Below are 26,224 nucleotides of genomic sequence, written 5' to 3'. Positions count from 1 at the left end.
ATCTTAATTTTGACAGTTTAACTTCTATTCTTATATGCTATTCTTTTTACATTAACATTGCATCATTTAACTCGCTACAAAAAGTAATGTTGAAGTAATAAAATAATAGTGTGAAAACACATTAATTGAACCTTATTCAGCTCCAAACTATTGCACTATAATACTGCAAAATATTTTAAATGGTTGGTTAAAAATCATAAACTTTATTATTTTTGATAAAGAAATCAATTTTAGAATTCACGAATGCTTACAAACTGATTTGTTACTTGCAATTAATTTAAAAGAGGTCATTTACACACTGCGATATTCAGTAAATTAAAGCCCAATTAATATTTATATTTTACATCTTTGAACATATATAAATGCTAAATTTGAAGAAATGTAACAATATTTGTACCATCTCTATTGCATATATAATTGAATTTTAAAAACCGTATATATTTTCATTTAAAATACATTGTAGGATTTATTTTCATGTTCAGAATATGCATAAGTAAACTTTTTGGTGGAAATAATCTCGGGCGAATAACGATTATTGTATTTAAACTAAATTTGAATAACACAGCTAAAATATAAATACGACTGTACATAATAATAAAGTTAAATATCAATATATCCTTTCATATTTAATATATTACTTAACTTATTTTTGTCATCTAATTTTAACTGATCAAATACTTTATTTAAATAATTATATATTTTTTTTTATTTCATGAATTATACTGCCATTATTATTATTGCCATTTTGCCCTGAGGAGAGGCGCACATAAAGTAACTCTGCTTACCTTTCACTACAAGTGAAGCAGTATATTCATCTTTCCCCAATTTATTGCTGACAATACAGGTATAATTTCCACTGCTATCTTGTTTGACTGGATTAATAGTAATCAAAGACACATCTTTTATGGCCACAATTTCTATATTTTCACCATTCATCAGTTCCTTGTTGTCTTTCATCCAACGAAATTGTAGAGGTTGACTGCCTTTATTCAGAGCACAACTGATGCTTGTCTTTTGTCCGGAGCTTAACGCTTCAGGAAAGAAAAAAGGCTGTATTTGTGGCAAACCTAAAATAATAAGAAATCCAACTTAGTTTCAATACATATGAAATTTGCTTAAAAATAAGAATTAAAGGTTTCTGCAACATCAACTCAAATTTTCAATCACCATTGATTTCAATAACTTAAAATTAAGCATTGAAATTTATTTCTTAAGCTTAAGTCTCACAATATCTGTATATAGTAATAATCTGTATATAGTAATAATTTTTAAAGAGATAAATAAAATTCTTACTTACCATCATTTGTCAGTACAAATTTGACATATTGTCCTATGAGAAACATCAGATAGCATAAACGAAGTATTACTCGCTGCATAGTCTCCAGATCATGTGCATAATAGCGTATCAGAAACAAAGATAGCAAAGGCGTTAGTATTAAAGTTATAAGCTTAATGTTAGAATGATCAGATCAGTTTGCATCGTATTATCACTGAAAATAGGGAATCAAGACGTGACAAAATACGTACATACAGAAAAATACCATTCAATACTGTCATGTGGCGCCGCCCCGTGTTACGATTCGTTAAAAATCGTAAACTCATATTATTTCTATATTTTCGTATTTAAGAAAAATACGTTTTCTAAATTTCGTACGACTACATGAGATTTTGAATGAAACATATGTTTGCATAAAAATGGACTAAATGAACGTAGTTAAATAGATAAAATCTTTATTTGGCTTAAATTATATAAATAAAATTTTAGCACTGTATTAAAAAAACTGGATTTATATTTCTTGAAATTACTTTTAGGAAGATAAACGTTAAGAGTTAGGATTTCTCTCTTGCAATTTTTGTTACTTACTAAGTACAGACAAAGTGGCAGTCTCTTGCAAACTATTTCCTACGCCATTTGAGATCAAACAATGATATATACCTTGATCTTCTTTTTGTACATTGAGTATCATTAATAAACCTTTGTCAATGATGTATTTTCCACCATTGTTTAAATCTTGATTTGAATTTGCTTCATTACCTGTTGAAAAATTTTTAAAAAGTAATTAATACATTTTCATAATTATCTTAAAACGAAGTATAGTAAATGGATTTTAAAATTATGAGATTAAACAGTCAGCAAGTTTGATAGAATTTAATAACTTTTTAGTTTTTTGAAAGATAAAATGATTAAGAGTGATGCTTTTCTTTCCAACATACTTATTTACATTTTATAAAAATAACTTGCGATTTAGATTTATGTACTTTATAGATACACTTAATTACCTTGAAAGAGATAATATAAACTAGTAGTTAAAAACTTTAAAAGAAAATATTTAGTCTCATTCTTAAACAAAGACAGAAACTGCGAATGCATTAGTTATCCCTTTCAAAGTTCTTCTGCAAAAATTTTCGAATTTTTGAATTTGCAACAGCTTTTTAGTTTTCTAAGCACTAAGATCCCGAAACTTATTTTTCTGTTTATTTATTGTATGGATATATATTTTTTAAACTGTGCACTGCAATCCGTTAAAATAAAGTCATAAGAAAATTCTAGTCAGATTAATGATAACTAATGTTACAGTTAATAAAAGATGTATAAGGTATTTCTCTAGCGTGCCTTCGTGGTGTAGTGGTTCTGCACGCTGCGCCGGTATTCCAGAAGTCTGTGGCTCGATTCCCGGCAAAGACAGTTGCTAATTTTTTATCTTGCCTGCTTCCAAAAATCCTAATGTCTCTACAGTGGCGCCCGAACTAAAAGGGTGTTGGATGATGATTCTCCGCACCCAGGATTTGGCGAATGGGTCCCCTAAAAACCCACGTCACTCTTTAAAATTGGGAGTATATAAGGTACTTCTCCCGCCTTCCTAGGGTGCCTTCGTGGTGTAGTGGTTCTGCACGCTGGGCCGGTATTCCAGAGGTCCGTGGTTCGACTCCCGGCGAAGGCGGTTGCTAATTGTTCATCTTGCCTGCTTCAAAAAATCCTAATGTCTCTACAGGTGATTTAGTAAAAAGACAGTTTTTATATTGGGTGTTTCTTATATTGGGAAAAAAGAACTGCATAATTGAACTTACTAATTTCAGTTAGAAAACATTTATTTTTTTTTCCGAGTAACTAACCAAACTACTCTTCCCAATAATAAATATTTTCGCAAATAACAATATATCATGAGAAGAATCACATAGTCCATCAGAACTATTTCTTTAACCTTAAATTTCATCATCATATCAAATCTTAGTATTATTTATATTTATTTTTATCATTATAATTATTAATCCTAGCAATAATTACTTATTATGGCGGACATTTTTAACGTGTTTACGCTTTTAGTTTTCACGTTTAAGGACTTTATTAAAGTTTCTCAACTAAAATCCTGAATCATGGGCTCGAAAATTGCTGAAAGTCCTACAATTTAACTACATAATTTGAAAAAAATAATAAAATATATGAAATTCAGAATTGATTAACATAAGCAAATTTCTGCAAAACTTTTAATACTTATAATGATAATTTGTGAAATAAATCTTTCTTCTTTATATTTGAACAGTATAATCCTTTTTAAAATATAATTCTAGTTTAAGAACAGTTTCTAACCTTATGTAAAATGGAGCTTCCTTTGATACAAATCCTAAGCTCTTCATTAATCATTTATCTTACCAATGTAATCCCATTAAAATAATTACATCATATAGGATGTCCATAATTTAATTATCAGATAAAGAGACGTTATAAAAAATACAGAATAAGAGATATGGATATGATGACTGACTGAATTTTATTTAACACATCAAAGAATTTTATGATAATAAACCAGCACCATTTATTTCTTAGAGAATATAATGTCTGTTATCGATTCTTCCCCAAAAGTTATTAAATATTTGAGGAGTCACAGTATCTGTTTCTGAGGCGATTCGATTTTTTAAATCTTCGATGCTGCCAATCTCTGCAGGATAAACTCGGTTCTTCGGGTATCCCCAGAAAAAGAACTCGAGTGGTGTGTTGTCCGGAAAATGAGGCAGCCATAAAATTGGTAGACCACTATCAGTCCAACGAGCTGAGAATATTTCATCAAGGAACATGTACACATGACAATGACAGGGAATTCGATCCTGTTGGGAGAAAAAACGTTTGGCTAAATTTCTTTTAAGTGTGGAACCGAAAACAATCTGGGTGTATCGAAGTAATCATCCGAATTAATTGATGACTCCGAGAAAAGAAGGTACTAATCACTTTGTTATGAGTTAATATAGATCAAGCATTAACTTAAGACCAGCCTTGCTCAATTTCCCATACAAAATGTGGGTTTCCTGATACCCAAATCCTGCTTTCATGCCGATTAAACTCAAGCATGAAATGTTGCTTTATCACTAAATACGATTTTCTGAAGGACTTGATCATAATTACTGATACGGTCAAGAATGTCTACAGATAATTCCTTACGAACAACTGGAGCATTAGATTTCATTTATAGTCAATTCTGCAATTCACACTCAGTCAGTCTCAAGAGTTCATGAACAACTTTATGAATAGCCGACCTGGGAATTCCTGCTTGCAGGCTGGCGCGGCGAATGGATTCACTAGACTTTATCACTGACGCTTGGCGTCCTTCATGTAAAACATATCCGATGCCTCGAAACTGTTTTAACCATCTTTTAATTGATTGTTCCGTTGTTGAAGGTTTATTAAATTCATGTCGGAATTATGGGGATTTCATTTCTCATAATCAGAAAATGCACATTTATATTTCAATGAATGAAGTATTTCGTCTGTAAACAAACAAGCTCCTTGTTGCCCTTTCCAAACGTTAAAACAAACGAAATTCCTTAAACTAAATGTTATATCAATATAAATTATTTCCCGCTGCTTCACAAAATTACGTTTCAATTTAATTTTGTTATCCAGTGATTAAATTATGAAACCTTTGTGTTGGTGTCATGTTTTCTCATTTATTGTTTTATACAAGGAAAGTTATTAATTCACTCAAACGTTTCTAGACGTTCAATGCTCGTAAATGCAATTTTCAACTACTAGATCATAATACGATATATCTATAGCCTTAACATTTAAGGCAATTAAACAAAGTAAATTAAGTTATTATTTTTGGTCGGTGAAAATAAGTAATTTAAACTGCCGCGTTATGAATAATATTTGAATGCATTAAATAACTTACCAAAATTTTTCTTCCATGTAATTATAGGTGATGGTCTTCCGTTAGCCATACATTCGAATGTAATATTTTTTCCAACTACTGTTTCTTTGCTTGAAGGCTTTTTTATCCAAGAGGGTGGGCCTTATTCAAATAAACAAAGTGGTGTAACTATGTGATAATCTTCTTTATTTCAAGCACTATATATTTCTATCCATGCAATTAATTTGACTAGAATGATAAAACTAAGATTGTAACACTAATTATACATACCAGTTTGAATCAAGTTAAATAAAACTTAAGTATTTTTATATTATAAGGATATACAGACTACTATATCATCAATTATATGATAAATACAATCAATAGAAATGTATAATGTTACTCGTTACTTTACATATTAAAAGAGAGACCTGTTTACTATCAAATTTTAATGTATGAATATTAAAAATATAAGCAAAATTTCATTTTTACTCTAAATATGGTTGATGTTTGAAAACCCGTGTGTTGAGGAAACTGTGTGCGTGCAGTTTCTCAGTACAGCATACAAATAATTTAGTGCTGAATACAATTTAGTTTGATTTCGAAATATATAACTTTTATGTTAACTTTTATGAACTTAAAAGGTATACGTGAAAATAACATTAAATACTTAAGAGATGAAAAATATTTGACGATAATTGAATTCAACTTAATAAATGGCCTCACATCAATAGAAAAATTATAAAAAATTTAAAATGAACAGAAATTGTGGTTTAAGCTTGCGAATTAATCCTATATATATTTATGCATGTATGTATAAGTGTGTCTCTCAGTACGTTTTATACTAGCAGAAATGCATTTTAGAGTGGCTTATTGAGCAATACTTTTCATTTTTTAACATAGATAGTAAATTTAAAGAAATATTTTCTGCCTTATCAAGTAGAAATTATATTTCGCATACAGAACTTTTGCATATTAAAAGCAAATATCTTTTTGAATTATAGATGAATGGTTAAACTTTCCTTTATAATTCGGTTAGATACAAAGCAAGGCTTTTTTCAGTTTAAATGTGTGACGCATATAAGTAGGTTAAGAATTCATTTTGCATTTCTTGTGAGTTTTAAGGTATTATATTGTAAGTAAATTTTTAGCATTAATTGATGTTTACTTTAAAAATCTGAATAATAATTTCACATGAAATTTAATTGCTAAATCTGTATTCTAGAAATTGCTAATTTGTATTCTAATGTAATGTAATTTGTAACGTTATAGTGTAATTTGTAAGCTATTTTTAACTTTGCACTTAAACCTGTATAACCGTTTTTTTCGCATGTACATGAAGTAAGCAGGAAAACATACATTCAGGCATTTCGCATGTTGGTTTTAAACAACGATTTGGAGTTAAAACTCTGTAACATTCTAATTTATAAATGCTGCTAAACTAAAAACTGTAATATATTGCATAACTTTTTTCTTATTTCTGAAACATAAAATTAATTTTATAATCATATTAATGCTTTTCATTGGGACTAAAAGATAAAACTTTTGTAAATCTTAAACATACCTTATATGACAAGCTCAGATGTATAGTTTGTCATACATACTGCATATTTTTTCCCTTATTTATGAATCATAAAATTAATTTTAGAATTATATTAATGCTCATTGGGACTAAAAGATAAAGCTTTTGTAAATCTTAAACATACCTTGTATGATAAGCTCAGCTGTATAGCTTGCAGTCTTGTAATCTTCGCTAACAACGCAAGTATAGTTACCACTATCGTCACTTGCAACAGGACTAATCATGAGAGTGGAAAAGTCTGCGTAATCAGTTATTTTTATGCGCTCATTTTCCTTAACCTCTGACCCATTCCGCAACCACTTTGACTTTACTGGACGACTTTCGCTACTTGGAGTACAAGTTACAAGTACTTTTTGTCCTTCTGCTACGTTATTCGGAAAGAAAAAAGGTAGTACACCAAGTTCTTGGCCTACAGATTAAGATACGGAATTTTCATTAATAAATATGTGAATTCTGCTCTAACCAAATAGTATATCAAAACTCGTTTTAATATGCATGCGAATATGAAAATTAGCACTACTTTATCTGTAATACGAGAGTAAAGTTATTGCTTCTGATTGCCTGTCAATACTAATATATGAAGTTACATATTCCAATAATTACATTTGCAATGCTATGAAACTTAGTTGAATATGAAATTTTAAATAATAGCGAAGAAAAAAGCTTAATAACACTAAATTTCTTATTTTATTATAACATACAACATGTAACTACCAAAGTTTAATCAATCTTATCAATAAACACTTTAAAGCACTAATAAAAATTAAGTAGTCTAAAACAGAATCAACTGAAAAGCTAAACGTCTTAAAAGATCGAGAATGTTTGAGAAAGAAGTAGGAAAGTCATTTTACGTACCTTTAATGCTTATGAATAGGCCACAAAAGACAACAGACGCCGCAAAGAGAGCTATATTTTTACGCCTAAACATGGTATTTGCTCAAATATAGATCATGATGTCTTAAAACCAAATATACACTGATAATATATGAGTTATAAACGTCCATGCTATCGTGGAATATAAATAACGCTTCCATGCAAGCAATTTGTAAATAGAAGAGATGATAGTTAGACGATATGTATCCATCATATACAAGACATCTCACACAGATATATTAGCGCCACCTAGTGATAATACAGCGGATAAATTTTATTCCTTCTTTTGCATCATGCCCATACAGTTACATACACTTTGAAACAACTAAACACAATATTATACATTACTGCATTTAAATACAAATAGTAATATTTAGTTAGTGTAAGTATTCATATCAACAAATGTGTTTTTAACTTAAATTTAAAATATATTAAAGGGATATCTATAATATTTAGCATCACAGACAATGTGTTTTTTTCATATTAAATATTCAGTAATATTTTAAAAATTACTAAAATTTAAACATAATCCATCAAGATAACCATTAACTAGAAGGTTTGTTTTTCGAATGTTTAGTCTTACCAGATACTGAAACTTCAACTACTTTTTGTAAAGATGTTCCGACTTCATTCGAAGCTAAACAGCGGTATTTCCCACGGATTTCATTATGTACACTGTATATTATTAGAGAACCATTTTCAAATGCTTGTATATTAGATGGGTTTTGAAAATTTGATAAAGCTGTTGTTACGCCATCTATAAAAGTAAAAAGTATAATTAATGAAAAACTCATCTGAAATTAAATGAGCAGAGTAATACACCAGACATCACATATTCAGTAAAATAACAGCCATTTCATTTACTGCATTGTCTGGTACAATGGAACAACAATGTGAAATTGGGATGCTTAAAAAAAGCATGACTATATCATATTTACCAAAGTGGTAGTTTGATATGAATGGGAGGTTTCTTGCAGTATCAAATTATTGTGATATCCCATATTTAAGTATTAAATTTATGAATATTAAACTGCTGTCACATCTATAATTTATTCTTAATCGAATCTACTTAATGATTTATTATGATACTGGTGACTGTAGCTACATAATAATATCGATTTAGCAAATAATTTCAGTAAATCAAGCAAACTTTGGAAATAAGTAATAAGTGTTTTTTAAAAAATTATTTTTCAGACAACAAAATATTTTCCTCAATTTCAATTTTGAAATAACATGACATAAAGCGGATACTCATTCCGATAGACTCGGAATCTACGAAAATCAGTAAATAACAAATTATGATCAGTAATTTCAGATTCTTCTTAAAAAAATTGTTTTATTGAAATCGTCTTTTTTTCAGACCTTATAAGGTATTTCTCCCACTTCCCTAGCGTGCCTTCGTGGTGTAACGGTAGCACGCTGGGCCGGTATTCCAGAGGTCCGTGGTTCGATTCCCGGCAAAGGCGATTGCTTATTTTTCCTCTTGTCTGCTTCCAATTAACCTAATGGCTCTACAACTTTGGATTTCGTTTTCCCTTTTCTCTTAATTGATTAATTATAAAAAATTTAAAATGCACTTTTAAAAGGAAATGATATTACAAGCTTATTGATCACGATTATGTTTAAGAAAAAGGTTCAGAATTCAACATTATTCCTTACTGCAATATGTAGTTACAGTTTCAAAACGCGTTATTCAGTTCTGATGCATATATATCATTAACATTTAAGAACACTATTCAAATAATATAATTTTGTCATGCTGGACAAAATAATAATTAAAAACAGATGTACAACCATCTGATATGATACTAATTGAAAAATTATAAAAAAAAATCATTACAAAAAGCTAAAAAATAAAAATGAAATTCCTGTATCTTACCTTTAATTTTATTCCATGTGATTTGAGGAGGAGGATGGCCAGAAGCTGAGCATTTTAATTCTAAAAATTCGTTTTCTGTAACATGTATGTCTCGGGGCTCGTAAATCCATACTGGAGGCTCTAAATGTATGAAAGAAACGTAATGCATTCAGATGTATCATGTGGAAGTTGCAAACGTTAAAAATGCATTTGAAAAGTGAGTTTTCTTCAATAAATTTTTCTATAGAAATTTATTTTCTTTTCGACATTCTTCATTTAAAAACATTACCTCTCAAATTAAAAGCAAATATGTTTTTAAACTTTGCCTTTCTATACTTCAAAGGAGGATACATTAGAATATATATTCAGATCTACAATATGCCACAAATAAATTGAGGAACATTTTCATTAAGGTTCGTAATTCGATATCTTGAAATGTTGCAGAAAAGAAAAAGAAAACAAAAATATTCCCAATGAAATTGCAAAGGAATGCCTCTTTTATTCTGATATCATAACTTTGAGATAAATTTCAACGAATTACTAGTTTTTTATGTTTTACGCCATACATTAAGAAAAATGTTTTAATAAATGTTTCAACACAATACGCTTCGCTACTTCTATTATGATTTTAACAATTTTACGAAAGAATAATCACCATGTATATAACTTAGTGTAATAATTATACAATAACAGTTTTATTCTCCAGCAACTCTCAGAAGCATAAGAACTGCTTTAGATCAATTTGGTCTTACCTAAACTGTTTAAACGAGAATACTGAAGTCTGCATTTGATATCCTTTTAGCTAAATTTCTCACTAAATTTTACCATTTAAATTAATTCTTCATTCATTCATTCATTTAAATTGTAATGATTTGCAAAGAAACACCACATCAATAAAAACATTCAAAAGTTATATGGAAATGCTGAGAAATGAAAATAATGACACTGGATAATTTAAAATAGCATAAAATCAATATTTCACTCTTCTTTGAATATTAATTTTAAATATTAGCAGATTTGACATTAAATCTAATAGCTTAAAAAAAGAATAATATTGAAATAAATGTAAAAGAAACAGATATCTTTCTCACATTTTCTGATAAATATATATACAGAACAAAGACTAAAAATAAATCATTCCATTAAATTAGTGAAACAAGCATTAAAAGAAAGCACTAAGACTTCTCTGTTTAATTATGTTTACGGTATTATGTTACGTTTTATAATAAGTGATTAGATAAAATACTTTAAATTAATTTCTGACTACCTTTTCGTAAGTGCTTATGTTAGTATTAGATTAAATTAACATTTAAACATTAGAAGTCAAAATAAATATATGATAACATTATAATATCTGAATTTCTTGATATAAAGATATAATAAATTTTCAAGTAATAGAATTTAAAAATAAGCATTTTAAAACTGTAAGAAGGAGATACCAGTACTCAGAAGAACTGACTGAGATATTTTTGAAGGCATGAAAAATAAACTTACCGTTAAGCACAAAGGCTGATGTATGTGAATCTTTCCCATGCGAATTTCTTGCTATGCATGTATAATTCCCAACATTCTCTCTGTTTGCAGGGCCTACAGTGAGGACAGAAAAATCTGCCTGGTTAAGGAGGGAAATATTTGGCACGCTTTCAATATCTTTTCCATCTTTTAACCAATTAAACTGTAATGGTTTTGCTCCCTGAGAGATGGCACAAGTAACCACTGCTCTCTGGCCAACGGTAGAATATACCGGAAAATTAAAAGGTTGAATCACTGGTGTTTCTAGAAAGAAATGTTTACTCAGTAGATTTTGCTTATAAAATATAAAAGAACGATTGGCAAGTAAAATGATCCTTTTTTTATTTTATGCGCAAAGCATAGTTTTATTATAAAACAAAACTCTAATTTAAATTTAAACATGCTATTATGTTTATAAAGTGAAGGACTGATGCAAAACGCTTACCTTCAGTTATTGTTGTCCCCGTTTCCTTTATAGAGATGCTCATGAAAGTAATAATGCTGAGGTAATCCAGGAACAGTTGATAATGTAAGACTTCCATGACGATTTAGATCAGTTTCAATATATATCTTATAAAGTATCCCTCAGCCACAGTAAATTAATATTCGCACATAACATGGCGTATGTATTTACTAAAGAGGTACGCACTATACTCTTGTTTTATGTGACTAAATAACAATATGGTAGAGCAGCGCCATATGGTGGAAAGCATGAGAAATAAAATCCAGCGCGATTTTACTAACATACAGGAACAAATTATTTAAAAAGAAAAGTGATAAGAACATTGAAAGTAATTTATAATAATCAAAATTAATTTATAGATAAAAGCACGAAGAATCACAAATAAAAGATAAGTGTTATAATTATCTTAATGAAAGGCTAATTTTTTATGCACCGTATATGAGATGAATATTTACTCAAAGAAAAGTAATAATTATTTCAAATGTAATTTGTTTATTTATTTGCAAATAAATGTCTAAATACGGTAAAAGAGCATTTATTAGCATATATATTTTTAAAATATACAACTAGGATGTAAACCGAAAAAGCTTGCGTTACTTGTAAAATACAATGAAATGCACATAATATCTCATTTTAATGCCTAGAATTTCCAAAATCAAGCGGTTTAAAGATATTTTGCATCGTAATAATTACGAACAGTATGATTTACACTTGTATTAAAATAAATGTGTTATAAATGATTCGGCCATTAGTTTCAATGTATAGGCACGAAATCTACTTAATCATGTGTATTGCAATTGCCAAAGACTTTGAAAAAATTATAACTTTCTTTATCTCCAATACAGTACAACATAGAAAATAAATATAATTTTGCGCTTTATTTTTCAAATACATCACAGAAATCAAGTACGATATGATACATAAAAATGAAAAGAAATATTACTAATAAGTTATTCACAGACTCTATGAGATTTATTTCATTTCTTTATCATCTTTCAAGACAAACTCGAGGTAGTTTCTAAAATTCCTTTTATCAAAAGAATACTTTTTTAATTAAAAAACTGTGGTGAAGAATTTTGATATTCATCGCAATATAATGATGGACTGTAAATGGAATTATTAATGTGTATTGTTATGCATAACCATAAAACGTAGTAATAACAGCAAAATTTAATAGATATTCTTCATATATATAGTGTGCATCAATATGTAACGTCTTACCGTTTACCCTTACGTTCACAGATTTTGTTAACATTGCATCAAAGCCGTTTGAAACAATACATGTATACTCCCCAGAATTTTCTTCTTTAATATTCGTGATGTAAAAACTTCCATTATTCAAATTATGTATAGTATTGTCCTCTTTTAGCAATATTGGATCATTCTGGGAACCTATACATAGAAAAAAAATTGTTATTTATTAAGCCATTCAGTTAAGATCTACAAGAAATTTTTTTATATAATATCTACTTTACACCTAAATTAGTACTGCACTAACGTAATAATATGGTAGTTATAGGTACTAAAATAGCTAAGGTTTGAAAATATTTTTTTCAGAAATATGAACATAGAGTGTTTAACACAAATATTTCTGGCTGCTTGTTGCGATAACAAAAATAAAACTTTTCTTTCAAATAATGGTATTTATTGAAACATTAAAAAGCCAAACTCTAAGATAAACACGCCAAACAAAAGACAATTCTTTTTTTCCTGAAAAATCCGTATCTAATCACCTTCGAAATCGATTGAGTTTTTTTTTCCCGCTATAATTCTGATTAGAGTTTACTTTTAACCAATGTTTAATATCCTTTCATCAGAGTGTAACGAACAGCACTGAAATTAAAAGGGTGAGCACGAGCAGTACAGATTTTAATACCACGATATTTTTATGTTTAATTTCGTAATTTATCTATAAATACATGATTTTTGAAATTTTTCCAGAATCTTCTTTGCTTCGTCTACTTTTATATTCTTATATTAGTCATATAGGTAAGTCATCCTTCCTTCCCCTAAGCATGTTTAATATAAGAATACAGAATTTTTTTTCTACAACGTAAACTTTCAATAGCAGATTTTTTAGGGTTGAGATCAAATTGTGTCTTAATGATTTCTTCGTAATTTATCTAACCGTCTGCTCCAGTATGTTATTCAAAAATATAGATATTTGACCATTTGCCATAAATATTAGCGTTTCATTAAACGTAAAAAATAACCATAAATAAAATACATTTTATAATTACGATTATCTGTTCCTAAAAATAGTTCTATCTCTTTTGCCTACTTATTTTAGACCTCTGACCCTCCGTTTAGCCCACAATACACAAGAGTCTGATAACTATGACCTCAAAATTTATTACTTGCATTTGATGTGTCTAATATCAAGAAGGAAAGCATTTTTAACTTGTATAATAAAAATAATACCCTGAGCAGTTTCAGGTCACAAAAGGTATCATGTATACATTAGATCATTAGATAATTCTTATATACGGCATATGTATGCTTCCAGCGTTAATGCTAATGCATTATTGCATACTGATGTCATAATAATATAAAAAAAATCCCTTCTAAACATATTCCAAACATTTAAGTTAAGAGCTTTACTTTAATTAAACATGCATTTTAATCTAAGATAAATCGCCCGTAATAAGATACTTGGATTAAGCTTCATACAAAATGTGATCATACAGCGAGACAAGTGCAATATTTTATGTAACTTTTTTATACTGTGGGCTCTAGCTATAGCGTAAAAATTTCTATTTGACATTATCAGTTCAAACTAAAAGCATTACTTTTGCTGCTGCTAACATTTAAGCATTCTCATAAATATAACCTAAATTATATTTTACTGGAAACTGTTAGAAAATTTCAATAAAACTGAAATATCAAACTAATTTGGGTATTTTGAAAAATGCGAAAGCAATGATGTAATTAATAACCTTTGAATTTCCATTCCACGTTTGGTTTCGGATGACCTTCCGCTGAACAGTGTAGGTACAAAGTCTCTCCAGCAGCCACACTAGTGTCAGTTGGTTGAACAAGCCATACTGGCGGAGCTTAAAATTTACAAAACAAAAAATAAAATAATATTATCATTTTTATACTACATTTAAGTTGTACTACTTAATGCTAATAGCAAAGAAGAATTCGAAACTTCAGCAATTTGGGTTTTCTAAATTTAGCAGAAGTAAAACTGTCCCATGAACATTTCTTTAATTCAAATAAAGAAATGCAGTGCGATATTAATTTATATCGTTAAACGTTTTTACCTAAACTAAAATCATTATCAAGTCATGCTAAATAATGCTGCAAAATAAAACTAAAATCAAGAATGGTATAATAAAAATATGCATGTATAAAAATATGTGTGTGTGTAAGATATAACAACATACGATTGGCGACCTCAAAATTAAGTATTCTAGATTTGGTGTTCTCCCCCCTAAGTTCAACTCTTCTCCCGAATTCGAGTTCTTTCCATGTTAAATAGCAACCTAAGAGATTAACCAATTAAAGATTAGCTGTTCTTATGCATCATACTTAGTATAAATACTCTTGACAAATCAATTACGTCATTCCTTTCCCTAAATTCTGACTTCCAACATCTGCACGCTGCTATGCCCACTTGCTTAAAATGACGTCGTATCTTTTTTTATCTGTGTATATAAAAATTATTTGTATTCATCTATGATCGAAAAGTAATTTGTCTTCCTAAGAAATAATTTTTTATGTGCCTAAATATAAAGATGGGGATTCTTCCATTCAGTTGTGTTAACTGCGTCATCGAGCCTTCACCCTCAGCCACTATCGAAAGCTATTAAAAGTTCCAGTGTTTTCTTCTATTCTTCTTCTATTCTACGTATTAAATTACATATATATACAGTATAGTTCCACTTTCTAAAATTACAAAATAACACTGTGAGACTTGAGGTGGCAGCAAGGACAATGGTGTAAAATGTTGAAGGATTAGAAACTGTAAAATGAGTGTACAGGAGTCTAAGGTACAGCAAATAGAAAAAAAAGGTTTACGTATTATCGTTTTACCGACTTTTAGATTTTTCAGATATCTTAACTTCTACAACTTCTATGTCTGCCTACCTGAGGCGAAATTTGAAGTTTTTCTTCTTCTCTGACATATATGAAACGCTTGAAATAAAACGAACAGGCTAGACTGCTTACAGTGACACATTGTTGTGTAATTCTTAATAAGCAATCATAACTAGCTCCGAAATTGTCCTAAGTATTACACTGTTTTACGTTTCAAGACATGATTTTCTAAAATCATTTCGTAAGTAAACATTGATTAACAATTATTATTCCGCAGTTTCTCCTAAAACCCAAAATTTTCTTCAGACTGCATTCAATCATCGAAAAGGCTATTATTACACATTTTCTTCAGATAAGACGTTACGTAAAGTGAATTTTTACAATTCCTGAACGTAAGTAGAATTCTGACTCACAGAAATGGGTATTAGGATATTTCCTCTGTGTCAACAGAATATTTTTAAGTTTGCATTATAATGTTTTACCAAAACAGTCTCGGATAAGAAATTTACGTATTTTGTTCCGAAATTTATTTTAAATGGGAAGTTAATTATTCAAATGTTTCAATGTGCTTTAAAACGTTACGCTTTATCGTAAATATACATATTACGCCTTTTCTTACGTCCTGAGTTTGCACAGTTCTACCAAATTTTTGTTTTCTCTTAATTATATCATCATTTATAATCATACTTTGTTTTGTAATGTTACATTTATTTCCTTTGTTTATCACCACTCCATAGGTAATTTCAACAGAACTGAATGAATATGGATATGTAAAAAACTATTTGAATGTTTGAAAGATTAATTTAGTAGTCTCGTTGAATGTTTATTTAAGATAATAGCTAATAATATGTTATTTCTGCACTTAATTACTTGAATTTGAAGAATAAAAATTTTTTTTTTGTTATTGTTAACTAATATTAAGTTTTTATTTAAAATCTCATAGGTTACAAAATTTATCTAAATTCTTTTATATATGAAACTTGAAACATAAAAGGTTTAAGGCAAAAGAGAGTTATATAAGTAAAGAATGCATTACTTAACTGTTAATTTATTCACAGAAAGTCAATAACGCACGAATAGTTTTCATTGATGTTACTACAAATTCTGAGCATTCTTGCTTTTGCTCGTTTTGGATGGATTGAGTCTTTAATATTTATTTAACTATAAAATTTCCTTTTCATTTAGTTTAAAAACATAAATAACTCCATTTAAACTTTCAAATCATAATTATCACTCGAAGGTGTTTTGTGCCTCAGAGGAGAACAATAACTTACCATCCCAGATGGGTGAAACTTAGCTTTATTCTTTGAAGCTATATTTTCTATTTAACTAATTTTTTAATATAATTTAAATTAATAAACTCAATTACATCAAGAACTTACACAGTATATCAGGCTGGACTGAAATGAATTAACGTGGTAAAAGGAGGACAGGATAACTTCCCCAAAAGAACCCCATCTTTGAGGCGTGCTTTAAGAGAAACTGTTCTCCTTTATAATTGAACAACTCCTCTGTATTCTTTCATCGCATTGTTATTATTATATAAAAGGACGATTGATCTCAGATTTAAATTTGAATGACAGAAACCTTCAAAATATGACTACTTTAAATTTTTACTTTGATGGTAAAATGTATTTTTACATCATACTGCTTTAGTAATCCCATGTGAGAAATAATTCAATAATGCTTAACATCATTGTTTTAGGCTTGATAAACTAAAGTAGTTTTTTAAGCTTTTATTTATTCAAAATTCTGTTTTATTAATATATAAAGGAGACAACAGTAAATAAAAAAATCACATCGAATACAAAAAGAATTCGCTCTTACCCTTTATCCTTATTACAGTTAATAAATCTTAAATTTTATTATTTCGAATTGCGGTATTAAGATTGATACCTGAAGAAGTAGGCTGTAATTTTATTATATTTTATTTCTGTTCCCAAATGTTTTTGTGACAACCTAGAAGTCAAATTTTAAACTTCGATTTAGAAAGTTATTCAGAGAACAAGTTACATGCTTTGAGTCAATTAGTTTTAATATATTATTTGTATTGAAATACGTAAATATAAAATGGAAATTACATATAAGGTGCTTGGAAATTATTAAAAACACTTTTAGAGCATATTATTCAAGAAACTTTACAGCATTACTTAGAAATTTGCAACCAAATATTTAACATATTTAAAGAAATGGTGTTGTTTATATCTCAACAAACTTTATTTATATCTTAAAAAAACTTTCGCGAAAAAAATTGCTTCCACAAAATATATTTCTCACGTGAAACACATAATGCAAAGATTACTACGCCTATGAAAATTAAACTTGAAACGTAAACATTGTACGTTATGGTTGATGTATAATATTGGCTTATTTCAAACATTTAAATTTATCTAACTCATTAACAGATTTTAAACTTTTGAATGATGCATAGAGAGTTAGTAATAACTCTGTTATTCGAAGTTCCTGTTTGCAACAAAGTGTGATCCCAAATTGCTGGGCAAAATAATAAACTTTCAAAGAGTATACACACAAATAAACATTTGTGCATTATTTGTGCATTTCTAAATGTGCAAATATCAGTGCTTACCTCTAAGCATGAGTGTTCCATGACTAGAATCTTTTCCATATGTATTTTCTGCTACACACGTGTAATTTCCTGCATTTTCTGATTGCGCAGGACCTATAGTAAGAGCGGAATAATCTCTTTGAACATCTACAATCGTATTAGGGACGTCATTTATACTCTTCCCATCTTTTTTCCAAATGAAGTTCAGAGGTACTGAGCCGCTAAATGCGTTACAAACAACTGTAACCTTTTTCCCAACCGGCACATATTCAGGAAATAAAATCTGATGAAGTTTCGGTGGCCCTGCAAAGTAACAAACATCAGAATGGATTTACCATTTAAGCATACATTTGTTATTACAAACTTGTGTGTCATACCTTTGTTCAATATCAAGTAATAACACAGTAAGGTAATAATAAAACGAAGGAAAAACAGTAACAGTTAACAAATTTAAAGGTTAAATATAAAATAATAGTAAACATGTCATAAAAATACGTTCTATCTTTTTGTTTACCTCCAAATGAAAATTATTTATATTCAAATATATTGCAGCAAAAATAAGCAAATGCATTTGAATACATGAATAATCATGGTGAAAGTGTAATTTCGAAGAATGAGGCTAAATACTCCACTCACCTAAATAATAAAAGTCTCTACAAGTTTTCTTTCATTTAATAGCCTTAATATTACAAAACATCATTACGAGAAACAATACTTAAATTAAAGACATATTTGAACACCACCATTATCATTTTAAAATTGAAACTGAATCTACATTCATAACATTTTTTTTTCAAAACTGAGAGCAGGATGACATTTACACCATAAGTTTTAATATGCTGTAGTACAGCCACTCAGCTAAATCGTTACTTATAACAGTCTGAAGAAAAGAAAAATTATCTGCGAGTTAAAATAAAATTTAGATTTCCTCTAAATAGAAATAATTAACTACACGACTTTTCGGAAATGAATTTAAATATGCGTAACTGTGAACATTAATTATAAAAAATATTAAGACATTAAACATTTTTACGTACCTTCATCTTCAGATCCTGTAACTGCTATTGCCGCCGTGGAGTATAAGGTAAACAGGACAATGTCGAGAAAACTTTTCATCGCTCATACTATTCCGAAGTTGAAACCAAAGAAAAGCAATCTATATTTAAAAATAACTTAGTTCCTTGTATAAATTTCATAATTCTAATATGATATAGACTCTTATAATGGCATACTTGAAACAAATATATGAGAGGAGGGAAATAGCGTCCTTTGAAACGCAAACCGAAACATGAACATTTAGCGCCACACAACGGAGAAATAACGAACAAAACACTCACGTGTTTAATAAATATATTTATTTTCAGTTAATTATTCAAATTAATGAAATCAAATATCAGGTCTTAAATACTGAACATAAACATTTGAAAATCACAGAAGATCAGAACAAGAATTCCATACTAAACGTTACAGGATTCCTTTGAACAATTTTAATTAATAAATATGCTTGAATAAAAGGAATTTAAGTTTTAAAATATATTTTTAGTGATGAGAAATAATCATGTACACATACATGAATGCATGCAAAAGGAATTTATACGAAACCTTTTCAGTATTTTTAATCAGTAACGATTGCATAAATCAATTAGTGTTTAATATGTTTAATGTTTAAAGTACGAGTAATATTCAGTATTTAACTAGACTTTAAATGATGTGGCAATTTATAACCTTTAAAACCTGCAATAAAAATATGTCCACTTTCTTACCATTCACATGGACAGCAACCAGTTTTTTAATTGAGCTTCCAATACCATTCTTAGCTTCACAAATATAAGCACCAGAACTTTCAGACTTCAATGAAGAAATTATCAAAGACCCGTTTCGGAATTGTTCTGCTAAGCCATTAATTTCAGCCTCTTGACCGTCTAAAAATAGGAATCGAATCTAAATATTTTATTAGACACAAAAAATAAACAACATATTATAAATAACGGAATTTTATTATTAATTTATTTCAGCACCTACAGTTATAATAAAGAATGGCATAAAGCAGATAAAAATAAATTTAGTTCCGGTTACAACAAAATTATTCTTGCACTGTTATTAATTCATAGCCTTAGAATAATTAGAAAGCGTGAAGCAATTTACAATGGTCACAGTAATTTTTTATATGCATCACTTCATAGCATGCCAAATTCTTATACAGTATTGAATAAGTTATTTTCATAATTTATAAAACACTTCATCCAAGTGAATCGTTTTAAAATGATAATTTCATAAAATCTTATATTAGAAACTTTTTAGTAACTAAAGTTAAATATTAGAAGATGCAATGCCTTCAGTTCTTAGTAGCTGTTTCTAATAATACTTTTTTAAAATCACACTAGATGGCGTTAGTAATCTTGTTGCTGCTACTTTAAACGCACATCTCAAGTATAAGATATGAAATTTCATGGGTATTAATATGACACAAAATAAATTTTGTACTTAATGTCCCATAAGGTAAAATTTAAGCTCTTAAAATATAGAAGTATGTTTAATTATTTCACTGCAAACTGTATAAATTATTCACTAATTTCGGAAATACGCACAGTCTTGAAAGTAGTGTTTTATCTTTCAATAAAGTTTCCAAATTTATCTTATACAACGAAATAATTCAGATGGAAGTGCTGTAATACAAAAAAAGAGAGTTGGCCAGTTAATGATGCATATCAATTCAAATTATTAGCCTTATTACCAGATGCTTGTATATTAAGTAGAATATGCGAGAAAAACTAATGTTACTAGGATATTCTGTTTAATGATTTGGATGCATATATTTTAATGCACATTAAGTGAAATTCAGGAAAGGCACTTACTCTCTACAGCTACTACGATTTAAAAAACCTTTGTAAAATATGGCCTGCTAGGCAGAAATTATTTAGAATTATAAACGCTTACTTCTATATATGTAACTGTAACTGTATCTTTTATCTTTAATCATAACTGTAATATAGAATAGTAGATGAATAAAGTAAAATAAACGATGTTTGTGTACATCTTGTAATCATCACTGAGCACGTACCCAACACATATAAAATACAACACATGGCGCAGCCCGTCGTTGATTAAAAAAGAAAATCTTTTTTTAAGAACCATGCAGCGTGGGTAAAGATATTCTAAACAAAAACATGATGGGAAGTTGTTTACAGTGAAATCGAAACTTATATCGCTGGTAAGTGCGTTGTTTATTTTTATTGGAAGTGGCTAAAAATACGTATATGTATAAAATATTTAAAGTCCTAAATTAAATATGGATGGATTAAAGCCACCAAGTAATCTAAGTTTCGAAGGAAATTTAAGCGAAAATTGGAAGAAATGAAAACAAAAATTCCAAATTTACATGTTAGCGTCTGGTGGTATTACTAAATCACCTGAAATTCAAGTAGCTATTTTATTGCATATTATTGGTGAAGAATCACTTGAAAAATTTAATACCTTTAATTTAAGTGAAGAAGATAAGAAGGATGTTGACAAAGTAATTGAAGCTTTCGAAAATTTTTGCATACCGAAAGCAAACGAAAGTGTTGATAGACATATATTTTTCTGTCAAACACAACATGTAGGTGAATCGTTTGATGATTTCTTAACCGATTTAAAGAAATTAAGTAGCAACTGTGGATTTGCAGAATTACAAGATAGTTTAATAAGGGATAGAATAGTAAGTGGAATTCTAAATAAAAATCTCAAAGATAGATTATTAAGGGAAGATCAGTTAACATTGGAGAAATGTATTAAAATGTGTAAAGCTTCTGAATTAGCAGAACTTCAGCTGAAAACTTTAACTGAAGAAAATAAAGTAGAAGCTATCAAACGTAATAAATTTCCACCTTCAGAGGAAAAAAATCAGCCCTGTAAGAAAGACTATCATGTAAAACAAAAGCAACAAAGTACTAAATCTTCTTCAAACTATCAAGGAAATAAGTACAATAATCCAAAACCATGTAGAAAATGTGGAACTTTTCATAAGTTATACAACTGTCCTACTTATAATAAGATTTGCTTGTACTGTAAAAAGAAAAATCACTTTTCTAAAATCTGCACTTATAAAAATATTAATGTTGTACAGAATAATTTAGAGCATGAGTTACATAATAATAGTAATGAATATATTTTAGGGTCAGTAGAAGATACAAATCCATTTTCTAAAAATAAAACAGAATGGTTTGAAAAACTAAAAGTAAACATATCTAAATATTTATTTGTTAAGTTGGATACTGGAGCTCAGTGTAATGTGCTACCATTGCTTAAATTTAAACAATTAAATTTAAGAGAGAAATGTTTGACTAAATCAAAAGTCACTTTAAATAATTACAATGGTACTACAATTGATGTCGTTGGAAAATGTAAATTATTATGTGAAAGGGCACAAGGATGAAGTAGAATTTCAGGTCGTAGCATGTGATAAAACTGTTCCACCTACTTTAGGTTTACCTACATTGCAAAAATTAAGCCTAATACAAAGAATTTGTACAGTAAATCCTGATTCCAATGAAATGTTACCAGAATCTTTAAAAGGATATCAAGATTTGTTTAAAGGAACTGGGAATTTAACTGGATATACATATCATATTAAATTAAAACCAGGAGCTATTGGTAAAATAGAACCCTGTAGGAAAATTGCACTTAGCTTATTAAATCCATTAAAAAAGGAATTAGCAAGAATGGAAAAAGATGGTATTATAAAGAAAGTTATCCACCAACAGAATTCGTGAATTCATTAGTGGTAGTAAGGAAAAAGAATGGAAATTTAAGAGTGTGTTTAGATCCTCAGCACCTTAACCAAAATATATTGAGAGAACATTATCACATACCAAGCTTTGAAGAAATTTCATCTCAAAGGACAGCCCACCAGCGGCCGAGCGGTAAAGTCGCTGAACACTGGTAGTTCGGTCCGAGGTTCGAATCCCGCGAACGGGCTGGCTGCATGGGCGTTTTCGTGGTTTTCCCCATGTGTGACGTGTATACGAGCCAGTTTCCCTTAGAAAGTCCTCCACGAAAGGCATCCCTCCCCTTAGGCAGATAGCCCTAGTGTGCTTTGCCATAATTGAATACACCACCATCTCAAAGGACAAATGCAAAGGTCTTTAGTATTTAAATGCAAACAAAGCATGTTGGCAAATTAAACTGTCAGATTCAAGTTGTGAATTTACTACATTTAACACTCCGTTTGGTAGATATTGTTTTTTGAGGTTGCCATATGGACTGAGTTCATCACCAGAAGTTTTCCACAGACGTTTTTCTGAAATTTTTAGTGATTTAGAAGGAGTTCAAATATATATAGATGACTTATTAGTTTGGGGTAAAGATAAAAAAGAACATGATTTAAGATTAAAGAAGTTGTTGGACAGAGCCAGAGAAAAGAATGTTAAATTTAATTTAAATAAATGTAAATTTGGGCTGAATGAAGTGAACTATATGGGACATATATTTTCTAAAGATGGTTTAAAACCAGATGAAGACAAAATTAAGGCCATTCTAGATATAAAACCACCAAAAAATGTGAAAGAAGTAGAAACTTTCTTAGGAATGATTACATATGTTTCTAGATTTATACCTAATGTATCAGAATTGACATCATGTTTAAGAGATTTGTTGAAAAAACAAGTTATCTGGAACTGGAATGCAACACATGAAAAAGCATTTAGAAGACTAAAAGATGTCTTAGTAAATAAACCAGTTTTACAGTATTATGATATAAACATGCCAGTAGTTTTATCTGTAGATGCATCTCAAGAATGACTAGGAGCAGTCTTACTGCAGAATAATTTACCAGTAGCATATGCATCTAAGGCATTAACAGATACACAGAAGAATTATGCTCAAATTGAAAAGGAAACTTTAGCTATTTTATTTGCGTGTGAGAAATTTCACCAGTATATATTTGGAAAAAATATTACTGTGGAAAGTGATCATAAACCACTGGAATCAATTTTCAAAAAGCCATTAAATAAATGCCCTGTAAGACTACAAAGAATGCGTATAAGATTACAGCCATATCAGTTTGAGATAAAATATAAACCAGGAAAAGAACTTTTTATAGCGGATGCATTATCAAGATCATTCACTGATGAAGGATCTGATTTCTTTGAAGGAGATATAGAAGCTCATGTTGGACTGGTTGTAGAATGTATACCAATGTCTAATGGTAAAATGGAAGTTTTTCAACTGAAAACAGAAAAAGATGAAGAACTACAAGTTTTAAAAAAATTAATTAAAACTGGATGGCCAGATGAAAAATGTATGGTTCCAAAACTGGCAAAACCATATTTTAACTTCAGAGAAGAACTATCAGAAGCAAATGGATTAATATTTAAAAATTCCTGTGTTGTTGTACCAAAAAGTTTTCGAAAAGACATGTTAAGCAGAATTCATTATGGTTATTTAGGAGTAGTAAAATGCAAGATCAAAGCAAGAGAAATATTATATTGGCCAGGAATGTCGAAAGAAATTGAAGATTTGATACTGAATTGTCAAACATGTTTAAGTTTACAAAAAGCTAATACTAAAGAACCGATGATATCTAACGAAATACCTAACGGTCCATGGGAAGTATTGGGAACAGATCTCTTTTACTTTCAAGGAAGAGATTATCTAATAGTAAAAGATTATTTTAGCAAATATGTTGAAATTGGACATTTGGGAAATTTGTCAAGTGTAGCAGTGATAAAGCAATTGAAATCAATTTTTGCAAGGCATGGTATTCCGAAAATAGTATATTCGGATAATGGTCCACAATATAATTGCAGGAAATATAAAGATTTTGCAAGAAGATGGAATTTTGAAACCAGAACTTCAAGTCCAAAATACCCACAGTTTAATGGAATGGTTGAAAGACATATTCAAACTGTCAAGCGAATGTTAGAAAAAGCTGTAGTTGACAACAAGGATCCATATTTAGTATTACTGGAATATCATAACTCTCCTATATCAGATGAAATTAAGTCACCTTCAGAATTGATGTTTGGAAGAAATGTAAATGGATTGATGCCTATAAAAGAGAATTTTGTCCAAGCTAAACCATATGAAGACCATAAACAACATTTACTGAAGAGACAAACCTTATAAAAAAATTATTATGATAGGAATGCAAGACCATTAAAACCACTGAAAACAGGAGATCATGTTTACATAAAAGAGAAAGGGGGAAAACTAAATGAAAGAGGGAAAATTATAGAAGAAGCAGAAAGACCACGTTCACATAGGATTATAAGAACAGATGGAAGAATTGTAGAAAGGAACAGAAGAGACCTTCTTAAAGGAACTAATCAGGAAGAGTTTGCATGAAAATAGTAGGAGCACTACAAATTTAGATGTGCCTATAAGTCCTTCAAAATCTAACAGAAGTGTTGTGTCACCAAATAGTGAAAGAGGTATAGTATCATCAAATTTTTCAAATGGACATAATTACGTCACTCGATCTGGTAGGACTGTTAAGAAACCTTATTATTTAAAAGAATATGTTTAATTTTACTACTATTATTATATTTTATAAAAAGGGAGATGTTATATATGTAACTGTAACTGTGTCTATTATCTTTAATCATAACTGTAATATAGAATATTAGATGAGTAATGTAGAATAAACAATGTTTGTGTACATCTTGTAATCATCACTACAAGCACGTACCCAACACATATAAAAGCACATATAAAATACAACACGCTTACCACTTCTTTTTTTCCATATTATTTCTGGTTTCGGTGAGCCGTCTGCCACACACCTTATCTCTATTCGTTGTCCTTCCACACCAACAATATCTTCCGGCTCTTGAATCCAGGTTGGAGCCTCTAAAACAAATGATGATTTTGAAATGAAGTAAAGTTACGTAACCTACTTAGTTCACAAAAAATATTTATTACCCTCATAAAAAAATAAATTTTACATCTTTTTCATTTAACAAGCATTTTGCCCCCAAGGATTATAACGCTGTGCTGCAGCAGAGTTTTGATAAGTTTATTCCTATAATGAGATTAGCGTTTAAACAATGCCATGTAAAATATTTCACGCTACAACAGTTCTTTCGTTTCCGATCTTTCTCTTTGCATGCGTCATTATGCTATGAACCATGTCTAGTCCTTTCTTATTTTTAACAGAGTAATGCAGATAAAATTTAGCAATATTAATAATAAGAATTTAGCAAAAATTATTAGAAGCAAGAAATGAATA

The 26,224-nt window shown here is 29.3% G+C and overlaps 1 protein-coding gene across 9 annotated transcripts in view; it reads right to left on the bottom strand.

Moving 5' to 3' along the window:
- Positions 1-26,224, bottom strand: part of LOC118203868 (cell adhesion molecule Dscam1-like) — a 123,114-nt gene that overhangs the window by 35,098 nt on the left and 61,792 nt on the right. Inside the window, exons 1-5 of one of the 9 annotated variants that reach the window (XM_085818986.1) lie at positions 19,782-19,916; positions 19,056-19,174; positions 18,040-18,321; positions 14,348-14,464; positions 12,633-12,803 (exon numbers count right to left, since the gene is read on the bottom strand). The exons of 4 other annotated variants lie outside the window; for them this stretch is intronic. In XM_085818986.1, the coding sequence (XP_085675112.1) occupies positions 12,633-12,803; positions 14,348-14,464; positions 18,040-18,321; positions 19,056-19,134 (649 nt within the window). In that variant the 5' untranslated portion in view covers positions 19,135-19,174; positions 19,782-19,916. Of the gene's footprint in view, positions 1-785; positions 1,068-1,297; positions 1,736-1,864; positions 2,036-5,165; positions 5,286-6,829; positions 7,115-7,560; positions 7,788-8,161; positions 8,336-9,457; positions 9,578-10,930; positions 11,213-11,393; positions 11,602-12,632; positions 12,804-14,347; positions 14,465-18,039; positions 18,322-19,055; positions 19,175-19,781; positions 19,941-25,725; positions 25,846-26,224 lie in introns of those variants that run through there. 4 more of the 9 variants (XM_085818983.1, XM_035376163.2, XM_085818985.1 and 1 more) reach the window with 4 other exon arrangements.

The sequence above is a fragment of the Stegodyphus dumicola genome, chromosome 6, assembly GCF_044657685.1.
Source record: "Stegodyphus dumicola isolate Sdum_Otavi_A_Nest chromosome 6, ASM4465768v1".
NCBI lineage: Eukaryota > Metazoa > Arthropoda > Arachnida > Araneae > Eresidae > Stegodyphus > Stegodyphus dumicola.
This window is presented reverse-complemented; position numbering and strand designations above follow the sequence as displayed.